This window comes from Anser cygnoides, chromosome 32, assembly GCF_040182565.1.
Source record: "Anser cygnoides isolate HZ-2024a breed goose chromosome 32, Taihu_goose_T2T_genome, whole genome shotgun sequence".
Classification (NCBI taxonomy): Eukaryota; Metazoa; Chordata; class Aves; order Anseriformes; family Anatidae; genus Anser; species Anser cygnoides.
In genome coordinates, this window is record NC_089904.1 from 2,866,409 (window position 1) to 2,882,858 (window position 16,450).

A 16,450-nucleotide genomic window follows, 5' to 3' on the forward strand; every position below is an offset into this window, starting at 1 on the left:
CGGCTTCAAGAGGAGGGGGCGGGCCTGTAACGGGCCCCCCCTCTGCCCTCATCAATAAAGGAACGACAGCAAAACCACAGCCCGGGAGCTCAGGGGTGGAGTAAAAGACTTTATTCCCAGCAGCCTCCAACCCCGCGGGAGAGGCCGGTGGGACCTCCCCATCACCCTGTGTGGGGCTGGGGGGGGGCCACACAGAGCAGCCCCCACCTCCCCCTGTCACTGCTGGGCCAGCTTGGCCGCCTCCGCCTTGATGAGCGCAATCAGGTCCTGGTTGATGAGGAAGACGAAGCGGAGGCTGGCGATCTGCAGGGAGGAGGCAGGGGGTGAGCGGGACTGGACCCCTGAGCCCCCCCTGAGCCCCCCCCCGGGACCCCTAAGCCCCCTCCGGGACCCCTGAGCCCCCCCCCCAGCTCACCTCCACCACCGAGTTGTTGTTGAGCTTCCACTTGTTGCCGCCAAGCACGGGCCGCCCGTCGATGTAGATGGGGCGCCGGCCCTCGTTGGCGATGAAGAAATCCCCATTGTTCTTCAGTTTGATGACACCTGGAGGGGGGGCAGCAGGGCGTGAGGGGGGAGCACAGCCAGAGACACCCCCCCCGAAACAGCCCAGCCCCCCCGTTCCCACCTTGCTTGCGGGAGATCTTCCAGGCTGGGCCCTCCAGCGCTAGGTCCACGTCGATCTGGTTGTCCTTGGTGGCTCTGCCCAGCGTGATCTGGGGAGAGGGGAGCGTCAGGAGGCTGGGGGGGGGGCTCCGCCTTGTGGGGGGTGGTGCTCAGCCCCGCACTCACCTCCCGGGAGCGCATGAGGTACCGCACCATCCGGCCCCGCAGCACGGCCAGCGTCTGGCTGTCGAAGTCTGGGGAGCTCATGCCTGCGGGGAGGAGAGCGAGATGGGGGGGGAGCAGGCAGAGGGAAGGACGGACGGACAGACGGACGGACGGACGGACACACAGACCAGCTGCCCCCAGCTCTCACCCGTGATGCTGTCCACCAGCACCTGCCACTTGTGCAGCTCCTGCTCCAGCTGCCGGATCTCCCGCTTCTGGCGCCGGTCGGCCACGGTCAGCTCTGGGGAGAGAGGGAGAAGGGAGGTGGGTGGGGGGAGGCACCTGACCCCGACCAACCCCCCCCAGATCCCTCCCTGTTGATTTGGGCCCCCCCAGGCCCCCCCCCCCCCCCGCTGATTTGGACCACCCAGACCTGGCAGCGTAGCCAGGAGCGGGCTGCACTCACCGTGCTCCAGCACCTCATCCCGCACATCCCTGCAGAAGAGAAGAGGCAGGATCAGACAGGCCCCCCCCCGGCACCCTTGCATACCCCCAGCACCCCCCTCAGCCCCCCAGGGCCCCCCCAAACCTCACTTCAGCTTGCTGTCATCCAGCATGTCCTCGGCATCCGAGAAGTTGAGCACTTGGTCCCCCTTGGGCAGCGGCTGTACTGGAAGGTGCAGGAGGGGAGGGAGTGAGGGGGGCAAAAGTAGAGGGTTTTTTTTGGGGGGGGGCATGGGAGGGGACACACGGGGCACGGGGGGGACGCGGGGCTCACCGGTCTGGTCGTCCAGCAGGTAGTACTGCTTCATGAGCTGCCAGTGCAGCTGCAGGGCTTTGGCCGTCCGCGAGGGGTAGAAGACATCGGGGTGCTTGTGGAGGAGCTCCTGGAAGGTGTCGAGCGTAGGCTGGCTGCTCTGCGGGGGGGGGGGGACAAGGGACGCGTGGCACCAAGGATGCCCCTCGGGAGGAGGGAGACATCCGCCTGGAGCCCCCCCCCAGCCCACATGAAACTCCCCGCCCTGCTGTCTCTTACCGATCCCACCTTGTTCAGCAGCTGCTCCTCGGCTTTGCTGAAGAGCACCTTGCTCTGGATGGCGGCGATGGCCTCGGGGTGCAGCTGCCGCATGGCCTGGCAAGCCAGCCTGCGGGGGGGAGGGGGGGGGCGCAGAGTGAGAGCCCCTGCGTCCCCCGCTGCCCCCCCCGAGGGGTGGTGTTGCCCCCCCAGGCTCGGCCCCGTGCTCACTTGGAGATGATGGGGTCGTAGAGCAGCGCGTACCAGCGCTCCTGGATCTCCCGCAGGTTGAAGCGGCAGCTGAACTTCACGCCCAAGTGCACCGAGGTGAGGTCGTTGGTCTGGGAAAGCCCCCAGGTGAGGGCACGGCTCTGCCGGGGGCTGCAAACTGCAGACCCCCCCCCGCCAGGACCCCAGGGAGAGCCGGGGCCGTTACCTGCAGCACAGCGTTGATGAGCAGAAGGTCATCGGCAGGTTTCCAGCGGCCCAGGTCCTTCGTCACCTGCAGGGGCTGCTTGCTCTTCTTCATCCGCTTGGCGAGGCCGGGGGTCGGGACGGGGCTGGGCGCAACGGGGGTGGACACGGACTTGGAGACCTGGGCGGGCAGCGAGGGGCGTTGGGGTCTCCCCGCGTGTCCCAGGCGCCCCGCAACGCCCCCGCTGCCTCCTCACCTTCTTCTTCTCGCTGGAAGAGGGCTCGCTGCCCGAGCAGCGCCCCGGCTCCACGCCGCCGGCGCCCTTGGCCCGGCTGGAGGACTTGGCCAGGCTGCTCTCTACCAGCTCATCGTCGAACTTCTTCCGCTTGATGAACCTGGCGGGCAGGAGGCGGCTCTGGCCCTGCCGCCCCCTCCCCTGCCCGGGGCCGGGCCCGGTCCCGCACTCCCCCCCCCCGACCCCCGGTACCGTACCGTGAGGAGCTGCGGCGCTTCGGGATGGCGCCCGAGGCCTGGGCCAAGCCCCGCTTCTGCCCCGCCAGCGACTCCTCGTCCTCGGAGCGGCTCGCCGCGCCCGACGCCATCAGGTCAGGGGACAGCACCTCTGGGGGGGGGGGGGGGGGCAGGGGGCGACGGTCCGTGAATGTCCCCGGGAACCGGACCGGGAGGGGACTGGGGGGGAACCGGGGAGGTCCCGGGGCGGGGGCTCGGACGGGCTCTGACCCGTTATGGGGGCCGGGGGGCACACGGGAGGTCCGGGGGGAGGGGGGGTCCTGGGAGGGACCGGAGGGGAGCGGGGGGACCGGGGAGGTCCCGGGGGGGGGGACCGGAGGGAACCGGGGGGGACCGGAGGATCCTGGGGAGGGGCCAGGCGGGGTCCCGGGGGGTTCCCGAGGGGATGAGGGGGGCGCGAGGAGCGCGGGGGGACGCCCGTGGGGACCCCCGTGGGGCCGCGCCCCCCGCCCCGCTCTCACCATCCCCGGGAGCGGCGGCGGCTCCGCGACGCCCTCGGCCTGGGCGCCTCCATGGACGGGCCGCTTCCGGGTGGCGGCGGAAGCGGTTCTGACGTCAGCCAAAAGGCAGCGCGTGTTGTTAGCCCCGGCGCCATCTTGGGCCAGGGCGCTGCCATCTTGGTTGAGGGCAGGGCCGCGCCCTTCTTTTTCCGAAGCGCTGTAGTCGATGGGGCCAACCGGGGCCGGGGACAGGGCCGGGGACAGGGCCGGGCCCCCGGTGTCCCCACGAACAGGGCCACGGCAGCGCAGGCCCCCGTCCCGGCCATGGAAACGGCCGCACCCATCATGGCCGCTCCCAGAGACCGCCGCCACACCCATCATGGCGGCACCCACCGGGGCCGCTCCCCCGCCCCACCCATCATGGCCGCTCCCAGCGGCCGCGGCCGCCCCCATCATGGCGGCGCCGCCCCCTCCCGCAGCTCGGCCGCCCCCGGCGCTTCCCCGCTCCCTGCTGGGGCCTGGGACCCCCGAACCCCCGGGGGGCCCCGCCCGGGATCGGCCAAGGCGGGGGGGGTCTCGAAGGGACGACACGGGGCGGGGTCGGGGGGGGGCTGCTCCTTTTATTGGGTTTCATTGAGCGACGCTGGGGGCTGGGCCGGCCCCGGGGGCTGGGTCGGCCTTGTAGGAGGGGGTCGCTGTAGGGTCGAGCTGTCCCCAGGGGGCTGAGGTGTTCTGGGGACAAGCCAGCCCCCTGGGGACACGCCATCCCTCTGGGGACATGCCATCCCCTTGGGGATACACCAGCCCCCTGGGGACACGCCAGCCCTTGGGGACAAGCCATCCCTCTGGGGACATGCCAGCCCCCTGGGGACAAGCCATCCCTCTGGGGACAAGCCATCCCTCTGGAATAAGCCATCCCTTTGGGGACACGCCACCCCCTCGGGGACACGTCAGCCCTTTGGGGACACGCCATCCCTTTGGGGACGAGCCATCCCTTTGGGGATACGCCAGCCCCTTGGGGACAAGCCAGCCCCTCATAGGATGGGGCCATCCCTGTAGGGCCGAGCTGTCCCTACAGGGGACATCCATCCCTCTGGGGACAAGCCACAGCCTACAGCTGAGCCGTCCCCGGGGGCCTTGTCCCAGTGCAAGCAGTTCTGGGTGTGCCTGGCCGAGGCAGGCGTCACACACGTGCGTGTCCCCACGCGTTGCCAAAGGGTCCTTCCCCGGGGCACGGCCAGCAGGGCTGGGGGGCTCCGCGTCCCGCTTCCCCCTGCGCCCGCTGGGGTCCTGCGGCACGGCCAGCAGCCCCAGGGCTACGCCGAGCTGGGGGTGACGTGCCCGTCGCTGGCCTCGCTCCAGTTCACAGCCCACTCCTTCCTCTGGATGGTGCCCATCTTCTCCTCGCGGAACTGCTGCCGCTCCTCCCGCGGGATCTTCACAGCGTGGTACTGCGGCACGGCCGGCGGCGCGTAGCGCGCCCGGCGGAAGAAGCCCAGCTGCGGGGAGCGGGGGGGGGTCAGCACCGGGGGCTGCGGGCAGCGCCTGGCCACGGCTCAGCCCCGCTGGGCGGCACGGGCAGCCAGACGGGATCGGGTCTGGCTCCACGTGCTCACAGCTCCGCGCTTGCCTGTCCCGCTGCGCTCCCCCCAGAACTCACCACGGGGGCATGCACGTCGCACCGGTGCTGCAAACCCTCACGTATCTGCGTGCCGGCACGGCACGGCCTGGCTCAGCACTGCAAACCCTGGCACGGCCATGCACCAGCAGCACCGCAGGCTCCTGCCCTGCCACCCCGCCGCTGCAAACCCTCATCCGTCCACCCCCGATGCTGCAAACCCTCGCGCGCCCACACGCCAGCCCTGCAAATCCTCGCACACCTGTGCACCAGCACAGCAAACCCTGGCACACCCACACGCCAGCACTGCAAACCCTCGCACCATGCTACCCTGACACTGCAAACCCTCTTCCACCCACCCCACTGCTTCAAACCCTCGCACAACTGCATGCGGACACCGCAAGCCCTCATCCCTCCTCCTGGGCACACTGCACGCCTTCGCACACCCGTGCAGGGGGGGCCGCGCGCCCGTGCGCACCCGTGCTGGCTGCTGCCGGCCCGGGGAGCCGGCCCCGCGTTACCGCTGGCCCTCCAGAGCCTGCTTGTCCGCCTCGGAGGGCTGCAGCCTCCGGCGGGCCCGGTAATAGTTAGCGGTGTAGCGGGAGGTTTGGCTGCTCCGCTTGAAGAAGCCGCACTGGGGAGGAAGTGAGAAGGTGAAGCTGGGCACGGCACGGCACGGCACGGCACTGGTCCAAAGGCATGGCGTGGCACGGCACGGCACGGCACTGCCCTGACGCCACGGCACCGCGTGGCACGGCGCAGCACGGCGTAGCAGTGGCCCAGCAGCACAGTGCGGCGTGACACAGTAGGGGTAGCGTAGCACGGCCAGGGTGGTACGGCACGGCATGGCACAGCCAGGGCACCCCGTATCACAGGGTGGGGACACATCCTGCCACAGGGACCCCATCCCCCTCACTCACCTTCCAGAGGATGAAGACCAGCAGGGCCAGGACGAGGATGCCGGCCAACACGGCCAGGAGGATGACCCACCAGGGCACGCCGCCAGCCACCGCCACCCCGGGGTCCAGGTAGATGGTGACAGGGATCTGGGGACAGCAGCGTGGGTCAGGGGGTGGCGGGGAGGGCGCCGGGTGCCGGGGGTTGTGGGGTCAGACCTGCGTGGAGGCGTCCTTCAGCACCAGGTTCTTGATGGACGAGGTCACCGAGACGCTGGCACGCACGATCAGCTCCACCGAGGTGACGGCCAGGAACTCCTGCAGCGGGGGCACGGGACAGGGCTTGCCCTTGTCCCCATCCCTGTCCCCGTCCCCGTCCCCATTCCCTTCTCACCTCCAGGAAGGTGCTGTTCCAGAGCCGCCCGCGGGCGGTGAGCACAGCGGCACGCTCAAAGCTGTGCAGCGGGCAGCGAAACGCCAGGCAGCGCGCGGTGCCCTGGGCACAATCCTGGGGGACAAGGGGGGGGGGTCACAGCTTGGCCACGCGCCCAGGAGCGGGAGCACCCCAGGACCGGGAGCACCCCAGAAACATGAGCACCCTAGGGATGGGAGCACCCCAGCCCCGCTCACCAGTGTCACATTCCTTTTCCTTTCTGCGGGTGCTGGCACCCGCCAGGACCCCGCGGCGGGTGCTTCGGTGAGCTCGGTGTCCCCTGGTGGCTCCTGGGGGACAAGGACTGGCATGGAGAGGGGACGGCATCCCCCCCTCCTCACCGTCCCACTCCACCCCCCCCCACCGTACCAGGGCCAGCAGCAGCGGGTTGGCAGCGGGGCTGCAGGTCGCCCGCGGCCCCGGCGCGGCCGCCAGCTCCAGCTGCAGCGGGTACAGCAGCCACTTCCCATTGCTGATCTCATGGGGCCACTGCAGGGTGAGGAAGGCCGAGCCCAGCGTCTTCAGCGACTGGCCCCGGTTGGAGACCTGCGCGGGATGGTTCGGGGTTGGCTGCATGTGCTGGGGTGGGGGGGGCACGGCTGCAACTCTCCCCAACCGCCAGCCCCCCCGGACTCACCGTCACCTCGAAGCGCACGGCGCTGCCCACCTGGCTCTCCCGCCGCACCGTGCTCTCACCCCGCACCACCCCGCCGAAGAAGAGCCGGGGCGGCACGGCCACGCTGCGGGGACACAGTGGTGGGGGTCAGGGGGACCTGGGGGGGGGGGGGGGGGGAGCGGCCCCCACCCCGCTGCCACTCACCCCGTCACGGAGAGAGGCAGCTCGATGACCACGCGCGCCTGAGCCACCGCCGGCTCCAGCCCCGGCTGCTCACTGATCCTGGGGAAAAGAAAGGGGGTCGGGGGCGGGGGGCATCGCTCTGAGCCCCCCCCCCCCCCCCCATGCCACCTGCAGAGCCCCCGCCACCCGCCCCGGCTCACGTGGACAGGGCCAGCTCCACCGCCAGGTCCGTGGTCTGGAGGGTGATGCCCAGGGTGCTGAGGATGAGGTAGAAACGCACCTGGGGGCACAGGGCGAGGGTTGGGGCTGGGGGTCCCGGGGAGGATGGGGTGGGGGGGGGGGGGGGGGCTCAAGGAGCTGCGCCCACCTGGGCTCCGCGTTTCATGGGGTTCCCCAGCTCGCACTCCACCTGCGAGCCGTTCTGGTTGGCGAGGCACACCACCGGCTTGTCCTGGGGGCAGAGAGCTGAGGACCTGCTGCGGGCACCCCCCCATCCTGCACCCCCCCGGAACCAGCCCCATCCCAAACCCCAGAACCTCTGGGACCAGCCCCGTCCCAAACCCCAGCACCTTTGGGACCAGCCCCGTCCCAAACCCCACCACCTTTGGGACCAGCCCCATCCCAAACCCCAGAACCTTTGGGACCAGCCCCATCCCAAACCCCAGAACCTTTGGGACCAGCCCCATCCCAAACCCCAGCATCCCCCCTGGAACCAGCGCTGTCCCAAACCCCAGCACCTTTGGGAGCAGCCCCGTCCCAAAGCCCAGCATCCCTCAGGACCAGCCCTGCCTCAAACCCCATCACCCCTGGAGCCAGCCCCATCCCAAACCCCACCACCTTTGGGACCAGCCCCGTCCCAAACCCCATCACCTTTGGGACCAGCCCCGTCCCAAACCCCAGCCACCCAAGATCCATCCCCCCACATCCATCCCCATCCCACCCCCTCAGCGCCCTCGGGACCATCCCCATCCCTCTGCATCCCTGGGACCCCCAGATCTGTCCCCACTGCTCCGCACCCCCAAAGCCCCCCATCCCTCGCCCCCCCCCCCCACCCAGCCCCTGCCGCACCGAGGGTGCCCGGCCGTCATAGGGGCGCACGGCGGAGTAGGGCAGCTCCTCGGGGAAGGTGGCGGTGAGCACGGCCTCGTGGGCATCGTCCCCATCCCGCTGCGGCTCCGCGGGGTCCGAGGGCAGGTTGGTGACGTGGATCTCCAGGGCCACGTCCTTCTGGTCGCTCATGGCGAAGATGGCAGTGCCATCCTCACCCCTTGGGGGGGGGGACGGGACGGGGACAGCCCCTGTGAGCCCCCGCCGGGCGTCCCCTCCGCCCCGTAGGGTGTGTGGGGATGTGTTGGGGGGGACGATGAACAGCGCCCAGCCCCACTCACCTGGGCAGGGGCACGAAATCGGCGTCCCCCAGGCGGGCGCAGAACTGGAAGTGCAGCTGCAGGTTGCTCTGGCAGATCTTGTCGTCCCCGCAGCCCTGCTTCAGAAAGTGCACCTGCGGGGGGGGTGGGGGACACACACACACACACAAAAGGGTCGGGGACACCCCGAGGGAGGCAGCCCCCGAGCTGGCCCCGAGTGGGACGGGCTCCTCACCTCGGTGCGCTGGCTGCTGGGCTGCTGGGGGCTGAGCACGGGGGACAGGGGCGGCAGGGCGGCCCCCCGGCTGTGCCGCGTGGCCCCCCGGCTGTGCCGCGCTGCCCCGGCCCCCTGGATGCCATAGGCGAGGGTGACGGCGATGGGGCGCAGCTTGTCACGGATGCTGTCCTGGGGACGGCCAGAGCAAGGGGGAGGGTAAGGGCGGGGGGGGCATGGGACAGGGACAGGGATGGGGCAGGGACGAGGATAGGGACAGGGATGGCACGGGGATGGGGACGGGGATGGGAAAAGGATGAGGATGGGATGGGGATGGCACAGGCATGGGAATGGGGACAGGGATGGGATGGAGATGGCACAGGGATGGAACAAGGGTGGGGCCAGGGATGGGGAAGAGGCCAGGGATGGGACAGAAATGCCACAGGGATGAGGACAGAGATGGGGAAGGGACAAGGATGGGGACAGGAATGGGATAGGGACGGAGATGGGTCTGGGAATGCGACGGATTTGGAGACGAGGATGGGGACGGGGACAAGGACAGGGTCAGGATGGGGATGAGGACAGGGACGGGATGGGGATGGGGACAGGGACAGGGACAGGGACAGGGACACGGACAGGGACGGGATGGGGACAGGGATGGGGATGGGGACGGGGACAGGGACAGGGATGGGGACAGGGATGGGATGGGGACAGGGATGGGGACAGGGACAGGGATGGGGACAGGGACAAGGAGGGGGACAGGGATGGGGACGGGGACAGGGAGCCACCTGGAGCTGGAAGGTGGCTTTGACGCAGGCGCGGGCGCGCTGCCGGGGCAGCTCCACCGTGTCCGAGAACTGGTGCTCGGGGTCCGAGGGACGGCGGCCGAGGAAGGTGATGCGGGGGGCATGGCCCAGCCGCCGCCGGTCCGTGTCGGCGTCGAACACGTATTCCAGCACTGGGGGCAGAGGGACGGGGCCGTGCCGGGGGTCCCCCCAGCCCCGCAGGGGTCCCGTCCCCTCTGGGGGGGACACGCAGCCCCCCCGGCACCCCCCGGCCCCTCTGCCCGTGCCCACTCACCGAGGGGGGGGCTGTAGCTGGCCGGGCTGGCTGTGTAGCTGAAGCAGGCTCGGACATCCACGCTACAGGGGGCACGGGGCAGAGGTGGAGTGAGACGGGGCGGCCCCGACACCCCCCTCGCCCCCCCCCCCCCAGCCACGTGGCACCCACCAGACGCCCTCCTGGTGCTGGCAGTTGCTCTGCTCCAGGTCGATGTTGGGGGGAACCAGGGAGACGTTCCTGGAGACGTGGACCACGGGGCGAGCCCTGCGGGGGGGGGAGCACGGAGCACGGCGGTGCCGGGCTGGGCCCCACTGGGGGCGCCCCCACCGTGCACAGCCCCTGCATGGGACCCCCCCCCAGCTGTGCCAAGGGACGGGGGGACCCTGGGTCGGGGGGATGGGGGGGACCAGGGGGTGGGGAATGCTTAGGGACAGGGGACGCTGCGGGTTAGGGGATGCACAGGGATGGGGGACGCTTGGGGTTACGGGGTGCTTGGGATCAGGGGATGCTTGGGGTTAGGCGATGCTTGGGGTTAGGGGATGTGCACGGATGGGGGATGCTCAGGGTTAGGGAATGCACAGGGATGGGGGACGCTTGGGGTTACGGGGTGCTTGGGATCAGGAGATACTTGGGGTTAGAGGATGTGCACGGATGGGGGATGCTCAGGGTTACGGGGTGCTTGGGGTTACGGGATGATCGGGATCAGGAGATGCTTGGGGACAGGGGATGCTTGGGGATAGGGGATGCTTGGGGATAGGGGATGCTTGGGATCAAGGAATGCTTGGGGATTAGGGTGCCCTGTTTGGGGCCGGGGGTGCCTGTGGCAGGCACTCACCTGTACAGCACCACGGTGTCAGAGAGGGAGCCGACGAGCAGGTCGGGGTAGAGGTTCCCATCCACATCCAGCCCCCCCGAGAGCGCGTACCCGAAGGCCGTCACCCCCACGCCCTCCCCGTCCAGGACCTGGGGACAAGGACAGCTGTGACGCTGGGAACTGGCAGCGGGAGGCAACGGGGAACTTCCCCCCCCCCAACCCCTCCCCGACCCCCATCCTTCACCTGCGCCGGCTTCGCCACGATGCCCAGGTTGCTGCCGTGGTAGATGTAGACCTTGCCAGCGCCATCAAAGGGGGCTCCCACAGCCAGATCTGGGGGGGGGAGAGGCGGTGAGGAGGGGGGGGGGACACGCAGCAGCACCCGGGGATCCCCACGCCCCCCCCAGCGCCCCTCACCCTCGAAGCCGTCCTGGTTGAGGTCGCCGGCAGCGCCCAGGGCGACGCCGAACATGGAGCCGCGGGTGCCGTTGAGGCGCAGGGGGGCGGCGGCGTCCCAGTGCCCCGCCGGGTTGACGTAGACGTAGGCGGCCCCCCCGATCTCCTCCTTGCGCTCGAAGAAGTGGGGGGCCCCCACCACCAGGTCCATCCAGCTGCGGGCACGGCGGCCGCGTCACCCCCCACCCCCTACCCCGGGGCCACCCCGCAGGGCGGCACCGCGGGTCCCCGGCACCGTGGGCACCGTGGGCACCGTGGGCACCGTGGGTACCCCCACCCTGTGCCCCCCCCCGTGGCCTCACCCGTCGCTGTTGAGGTCCAGCACGGCCAGGGCATAGCCGAAGGCGGAGGTGAGCTGCTCGCCCCGCAGCACGGCCTCGGGCACCAGGCGCTGGGCGCTGTCGCGGCGCAGGATGAGGACGGCGCCCGTGTGGTTGGCGCGGGGCGCGCCGCTCACGAAGCTCAGCTCCTGCCGCCGCGTCAGGCCCGCGCCCGAGTCCACCGAGAAACCTGCGGGCGGGTTCGGGGTTTTTGGGGTTTTTTGGGTTTTTTTTTTTGGGGGGTGGTGATTTGTACCCGGCCCCCATCACCGTGCCCCACCCGGTGCCCTCTGTCCGTCCGTCCGTCCGTCTCTCTCTCTCTCTGCTCAGCTCCCTGCGTGGCTGGGGGCCCTGGTGCTTTGGGGTGGGGGGCATGGGGATGGGGTGAGGGGGGGGTCCTGCTCGGCTCGTGCCTCAGTTTCCCTGCTCTGTGCTCCATATAGTCTGTACTTGGGGGGGGGGGGGGGTGGCAGAGCTGGGGGGGTCCTGGGTCCTCTTCCAGCTCCGGGGGAAAGCGGGGAGGGGGGGGGTGAGGACCAGCCCCCCCCCCTCCCTTCCCTGCATGGCCAGAAGGGAAGATTTTGGGGCCAGAAGGGAAGATTTTGGGGCCAGAAGGGAAGATTTTGGGGAGAGAAGGGAAGATTTTGGGGACAGAGCAGCAAGACCCGGAGCGCCCAGATCTCCCTCCCCAGCAGATGCAGAGCCCCCAGGGGCTTGGGGACAGCCCACCCCCAACCCCATGCAGCAGTGGCAGCCCCCCCCCCACCCCCCCCCAGCAGCACAGCCCAGCCTGTGCCCAGCCCCCCCAGCCCTGCCACAGCCCTCCCAGCCCCCAGGCTCCCAGCAGGATGCAGCCCCCATGCACCCCCCCCATGCAGAAACATCACTGGAGGGAAAAGCACAGGGACCTGGGGTGCTGGGGGGGGGGGCACGCCAGGCTCAGCACACAGGTGGGACCCCTGGAATCATCTCCCCCCCCCCCCCCCCCGCCCAGTGTCTGCCCCCCCCCAGGCCTGGCGGTGCCCCCACCACAACCCCGGCACAGCGACAGGACACACGGCCACAGTCAGGGCACGGGGACGGGGGGGGGAGCTGGGGGGGGGACAGGGGGCAGAGGCACCGCACGGACCCGAAAGGGTCCCGGGGGCATTGGGGGGGGGGGGGGGGCGGCACAGGGCAGGGCACGGCCACGCGTGCGTAGGGTTGGGTGTGCAAGGGGCTGTGTGCGCACGCCTGGGTGTGCGGGGGGGGTGCACTGGGGGGGGGGGGGGGGGCGTGCAAAGCGAGCTGGGTGCGTGCACACGCGTGTGTCTGCGTGTGTGTGCGTGTGTGCGTGTGCTGGGGGCCCGGAGGCTGCAGCAGCTCCGCTCTCCTCTGCTCTGCACAGACACGGAGGGGGGGGGACACACCGACACGACACGGCTCCAGGGGGTGGCACACGGGGAGGGGGGGGGGGGGGGTGGCTCCGGGGGTGGCACACGGGGACGCGGCGGCGCCGCGTACGAACCCAAGTAGCTATTCTGGGGCACGTCGCCGGCCGCGCCGGGCACCTTCTCGTTGGGGTCTGGGCTTTTGTACACCAGCTGGTCGGGGTCTGAGCTATCAACGTTTGTCACAAACAACAAACCTGCGCCCGGCGGGCCGAGAGAGAAAGAGAGGGGGGGGGTGGTGGTCAGGGAGGGCGCCGGGGTTGGGGCAGGCTGGAGCCGGGCGGGGGGGGGTCCGGGGGGGCTCCCCACGCCGCGCCGGGCTCCGCCGTGCCCGTACCCAGGTAACTGTTGGCGGGCACGGGGATGAGCGAGGGGTCCTGGTCCTTCTCGCCCCCCGCTTCGTAGGGGCCGTCGTCGTAGCGCAGCGGGTCGAGGGAGCTCTGGTTAAGCAGCTCCACGCGCAGGTTCCCTGCCAAACCGAGGAGGGGTCAGAGGGGCTGGGGGGGGACCCTCCCGGGGGGGGACCCTCCCGGGGACCGTCCTGCTGCACGGGGACAAGAGGGGCGCCGGAGATGTCGGCCGTCCCGCGGAGCTGTGAGTGTGGGGGGGGGGGGGGGTCTTGCCCTCGCCGGGCATCCTGCAGCACGGACACGCAGCCGCGCACCCGCAGCCGCACGCGGCCCCACGACTCACCCAGCACCCACACGTGCACACGCTTACACGCGTGCACCCCACACACACACGTGTGCACACACCCCCCACCGTGCTCCCACCCGCAGCGCGCACACACACTCACCGGCACGTGTGCGCAAACCCAAGCACGCGTGGCCACGCACCCCCCGCTGCTGCGCTCGCACCCGCTCGCGCCCCCCGAGGCGCCCGCCCACGCTCACCCTTCCAGTTGTAGGTGCCGGGGGCCCCGAAGAGGATGTAGTGCTGGTCGGGGCTGAAGGCGGCGGCCAGGCCCTGCTGGCAGAAGCCGAAGCGGTCGTGGCCCTGCGGCCGCCCCTCGCAGAACTTCCACTCGCCGCCGTCCAGCTCGTCGCGCACCCGCAGGTCCTGGCTCAGCACGAAGCAGCGCCCGATCACGTCCCGCGTCTCCAGGGGCTGCCGCACCCGGTTCCGCGCCTCGTACAGGTGGGCGCAGGTCTGCGAGCGGGGGCGGCGTCAGGAGGCCGCGGGGCACCCAGCGTTCCCCCCCCCACCCCCCCGACCCCCCCCCTCGCCGGGTGCTCACCACGATCTTGCCGCCGGCGCCCTGGCTCTTCACGCTCACCCCCAGCCACTGGTTCTCTTTGCTCTCTCTCTGCAGGTCCACTGGGGTGGGGGGGGGGGGGGGGAACAGCATCAGCGCTGCCGTCCCCGTCCCCTCCATCCCCTCTGCCCCCTGCGGGAGGCGGGGGGGGGGGGCCGAGCACCTCACCTCCCTCGTCGATGGGCACCCGCCAGCAGTCGGAGAGCTCGGGGGTCAGCGGGCAGGCGAAGAGCCCCCCGGTGCGGTTGGCAGCTTGGCTGGGCAGCGCCGGCGCCAGGGGGGCCCCCACCAGCAGCCTGCGGGGACGGGGAGCCCCCCCCCGGTCAGGGCACGCGCGTGTGGATGTGTGTGCCCCCCCCCCACCACCACCACCACCAGCACTGCTGGCTTTGCACGCTCGCCCCCCCCACACCCCCCTCGCCACGGCCCCCTGCCCGCCGCCCCCGTGCAGCTGTCCCCGCGCTCCCACCCCGATTTCACGGCTGCGGGCACCGCGTGTGCCCAGCTCGGTGCCAGCGCGGCCGAGCAGCCACGGCCCCGGCACGGCTCTTCCCAGGCCTCAAAGCGCCCCGGCCCCCCCCGGCCCCATCCCCCTGAGCTCCCCCCCAAGCCCCCCCATGTCCCGTGGGGAGGGGTCTCAGCCCCGTCCCGCTGCGCCCTGAGGAGCGCGGAGGCGGCGGCTCCCCTGTGGCCGTGGGGCACCCCCTGGCCTGTCCCCGGGGGGATGATGGCCTCAAGACACAAAGGAGCCCCAGGAGGGGACGGAGAGGCAGAGCTGGTAAAAATAAACTGGAATTCACTCAAAATAACTCGGCAGCAACATGCCCAAAAAAGGAGGGAGCCAGGAGCAGGCACGGGTGCGTCCCCCCGCACCGGGCAGTGCCCAGGGTGCCCGGGCCAAGGCTCCAAGTAAGGAGCTCGGGGCTGAGGCTGCCCCCGGAGATGCTGGGGCTGGGGGGACTGGAGGGGACGAGCAGGGGGACACCGGTGCCGGTCCCACGGCTGGTGCTGTGCCCGTGCTGTGCCCAGTGCCTTGTGCCATGCCCGGTGCCCGGTGCCATGCATGCTGCCATGCCCGTGCTGTGCCCAGTGCCATGCCCGGTTCCCGGTGCCGGCGCCCCGCGTCCGGTTCCCGGTGCCGTGCCCGGTTCCCGGTGCCGTGCCCGGTTCCCGGTGCCATGCCCGGTTCCCAGTGCCGTGCCCGGTTCCCGGGGCCTGCCCAGTGCCCAGTGCAATGCTCGATTCCCGGTGCCAGTGCCGTGCCCGGCTCCTGGTGCTGTGCCCGGCACCCAGTGCCGGTGCCATGCCCGGTTCCCGGTGCTGTGCCTTGTTCCCAGTGCCGTGCCCGGTTCCCGGTGCCGTGCCCGGTTCCCGGTGCCGCGGAGCACAGCACGATGCCAGCAGCTCCACAAGCACCTGCCGGGCACCGGGCAGGGAGCGCCAAGGGCCCCGGCGGCGCCAGGAATGTCGAGAGGGCGGCAGCGGGGGCCGGGCGGCTCCCACCGGCGCCACCGCGCTGGCGCCACCGGCCCCGACCGGGGGCGCACTGGGCACCGGCTGGGGGGGGCTGCGGGACACCCGGCGGACTTCGGGAGCCCCGGGGCTCCCCCCGCTCGGCTCCTCGCCTTCCTGTCCCCCCGCTCCGTTACAGCTGGGCCCCCCCCGGGGCCGGCGGCTCGCCCGGCACGCGGGTGGGCGCCCGGCGGCTGGGCACCGAGCGGGGCGCGGGGGCGGCGGGGACGGGGCTGGGGCTGGAGGAGGGGGGGGCCCGGCGGCCGAACGCGCGTGTCCTCCCCCCCACCCCACCCCCCACCCCCCCAGCACCCCGGGGCTCCCCCCCCCCAGCACCCCGCTTCCCGCTGAATGACCCCGGGGCCGCCGGAGGCGGGGATGGGGAAGGGGCCGGGGGGGTCCCCGCGGCGCAGCCCCCCCCCCCCCCAAAGGCGCTCACCAGCTGGCCGGCTCGGGGCTGAGCTGCCGGTGCAGGGCCACCGAGAAGCCGAAGAGGCTGCCCTTGGCGCCGTCCTTCAGCAGCGTGCTGCCCGCGTCCAGGTTGAAGGCGGCGCTGCCCAGCAGCGGCAGCCACAGGCAGGGCACCCAGAGCGGCCCCGCCATGGCTCCGCGCTCCCCCGCCGCTCCCCGCCGCTCCCCGCCGCTCCCCCGCCGCTCCCCGCCGGCCGCTCCCCGCCGCCGCTCCGGTCCGCCCCCCGCCCCTGCGGGCCCGGCTGGCGGCCAGCGCGGCCCCCGCCCCGCGGCGAGTGACAGGCGTGGGGGGGGGGGGGGGACGGGGGACGGGGGGGGGGACACGGCGGGGCCGGGACGCGGCACGGGGACGCGGCTGGGGCGACGCCGCGCGGCGACGGCGCACGGGGACGCACCGCGGGGATGGTGCGCGGGGACGGTGGAACGGGACGCACCGTGGGGACACGGCATGGGGACAGTGCACCGGGACACACCGTGGGGACACTGCACGGGGACACACCACAGTGACACTGCACGGGGACACGGCTGTGACACTGCACGGTGACAGCGCACGGGGACGCACCACGGGGATGCTGCACCGGGACGGTGCAACGGGACGCACCGAGGGGGCACCGCATGGGGACGGTGCATGGGG

At 71.7% G+C, this 16,450-nt stretch overlaps 2 protein-coding genes across 9 annotated transcripts; both read right to left on the bottom strand.

Moving 5' to 3' along the window:
• Positions 1–89: 89 nt before the first annotated feature.
• MCRS1 (microspherule protein 1) lies at positions 90–3,348 on the bottom strand. 2 transcript variants are annotated; one of them, XM_066985526.1, is made up of 14 exons: positions 3,191–3,348; positions 2,691–2,820; positions 2,455–2,593; positions 2,220–2,378; positions 2,015–2,124; positions 1,814–1,913; positions 1,547–1,685; positions 1,363–1,438; positions 1,235–1,263; positions 977–1,069; positions 790–872; positions 626–713; positions 416–543; positions 90–303 (listed from the first exon to the last, which is right to left on the bottom strand). In XM_066985526.1, the coding sequence occupies exons 2-14, from the start codon at positions 2,798–2,800 to the stop codon at positions 217–219; spliced, it is 1,341 nt and encodes a 446-aa protein (XP_066841627.1). In that variant the 5' UTR covers positions 2,801–2,820; positions 3,191–3,348; the 3' UTR covers positions 90–216. The 2 variants fall into 2 exon arrangements, with proteins under 2 accessions (XP_066841627.1, XP_066841626.1); XM_066985525.1 differs by having other exon boundaries at positions 1,805–1,913.
• A 424-nt stretch (positions 3,349–3,772) lies between these two features.
• ITGA7 (integrin subunit alpha 7) lies at positions 3,773–16,009 on the bottom strand. Of its 7 annotated transcripts, XM_066985483.1 has the most exons (27): positions 15,785–16,009; positions 14,002–14,129; positions 13,816–13,895; positions 13,472–13,727; positions 12,916–13,047; positions 12,656–12,775; positions 11,131–11,338; positions 10,790–10,983; positions 10,617–10,705; positions 10,394–10,521; positions 9,727–9,822; positions 9,577–9,638; positions 9,285–9,454; positions 8,518–8,688; positions 8,304–8,416; positions 7,984–8,182; positions 7,283–7,366; positions 7,116–7,195; positions 6,937–7,014; positions 6,754–6,856; positions 6,486–6,662; positions 6,314–6,406; positions 6,078–6,191; positions 5,903–6,001; positions 5,708–5,833; positions 5,266–5,421; positions 4,525–4,668 (listed from the first exon to the last, which is right to left on the bottom strand). In XM_066985483.1, exons 1-26 carry the CDS (start codon positions 15,946–15,948, stop codon positions 5,305–5,307), a joined length of 3,381 nt encoding a protein of 1,126 aa, XP_066841584.1. In that variant the 5' UTR covers positions 15,949–16,009; the 3' UTR covers positions 4,525–4,668; positions 5,266–5,304. The 7 variants fall into 7 exon arrangements, with proteins under 7 accessions (XP_066841583.1, XP_066841586.1, XP_066841585.1 ...); XM_066985482.1 differs by lacking the exon at positions 5,266–5,421 and having other exon boundaries at positions 3,773–4,668; XM_066985488.1 differs by lacking the exon at positions 12,916–13,047.
• Between the last annotated feature and the right edge of the window lie 441 nt (positions 16,010–16,450).

Coding starts and splice junctions, on each gene's coding strand:
- MCRS1 (XM_066985525.1), bottom strand. CDS start 2,800: ATGGCGTCGGGCGCGGCGAGCCGCTCCGAGGACGAGGAGTCGCTGGCG. Junction 1,914..2,014: donor TACGACCCCATCATCTCCAA/GTGAGCACGGGG, acceptor TCCCCCCCGCAG/GCTGGCTTGCCAGGCCATGC. Junction 304..415: donor ACAACAACTCGGTGGTGGAG/GTGAGCTGGGGG, acceptor TCCTCCCTGCAG/ATCGCCAGCCTCCGCTTCGT.
- ITGA7 (XM_066985482.1), bottom strand. CDS start 15,948: ATGGCGGGGCCGCTCTGGGTGCCCTGCCTGTGGCTGCCGCTGCTGGGC. Junction 8,689..9,284: donor AAGCCACCTTCCAGCTCCAG/GTGGCTCCCTGT, acceptor GGCCGTCCCCAG/GACAGCATCCGTGACAAGCT. Junction 6,192..6,313: donor GGAAAAGGAATGTGACACTG/GTGAGCGGGGCT, acceptor CTTGTCCCCCAG/GATTGTGCCCAGGGCACCGC.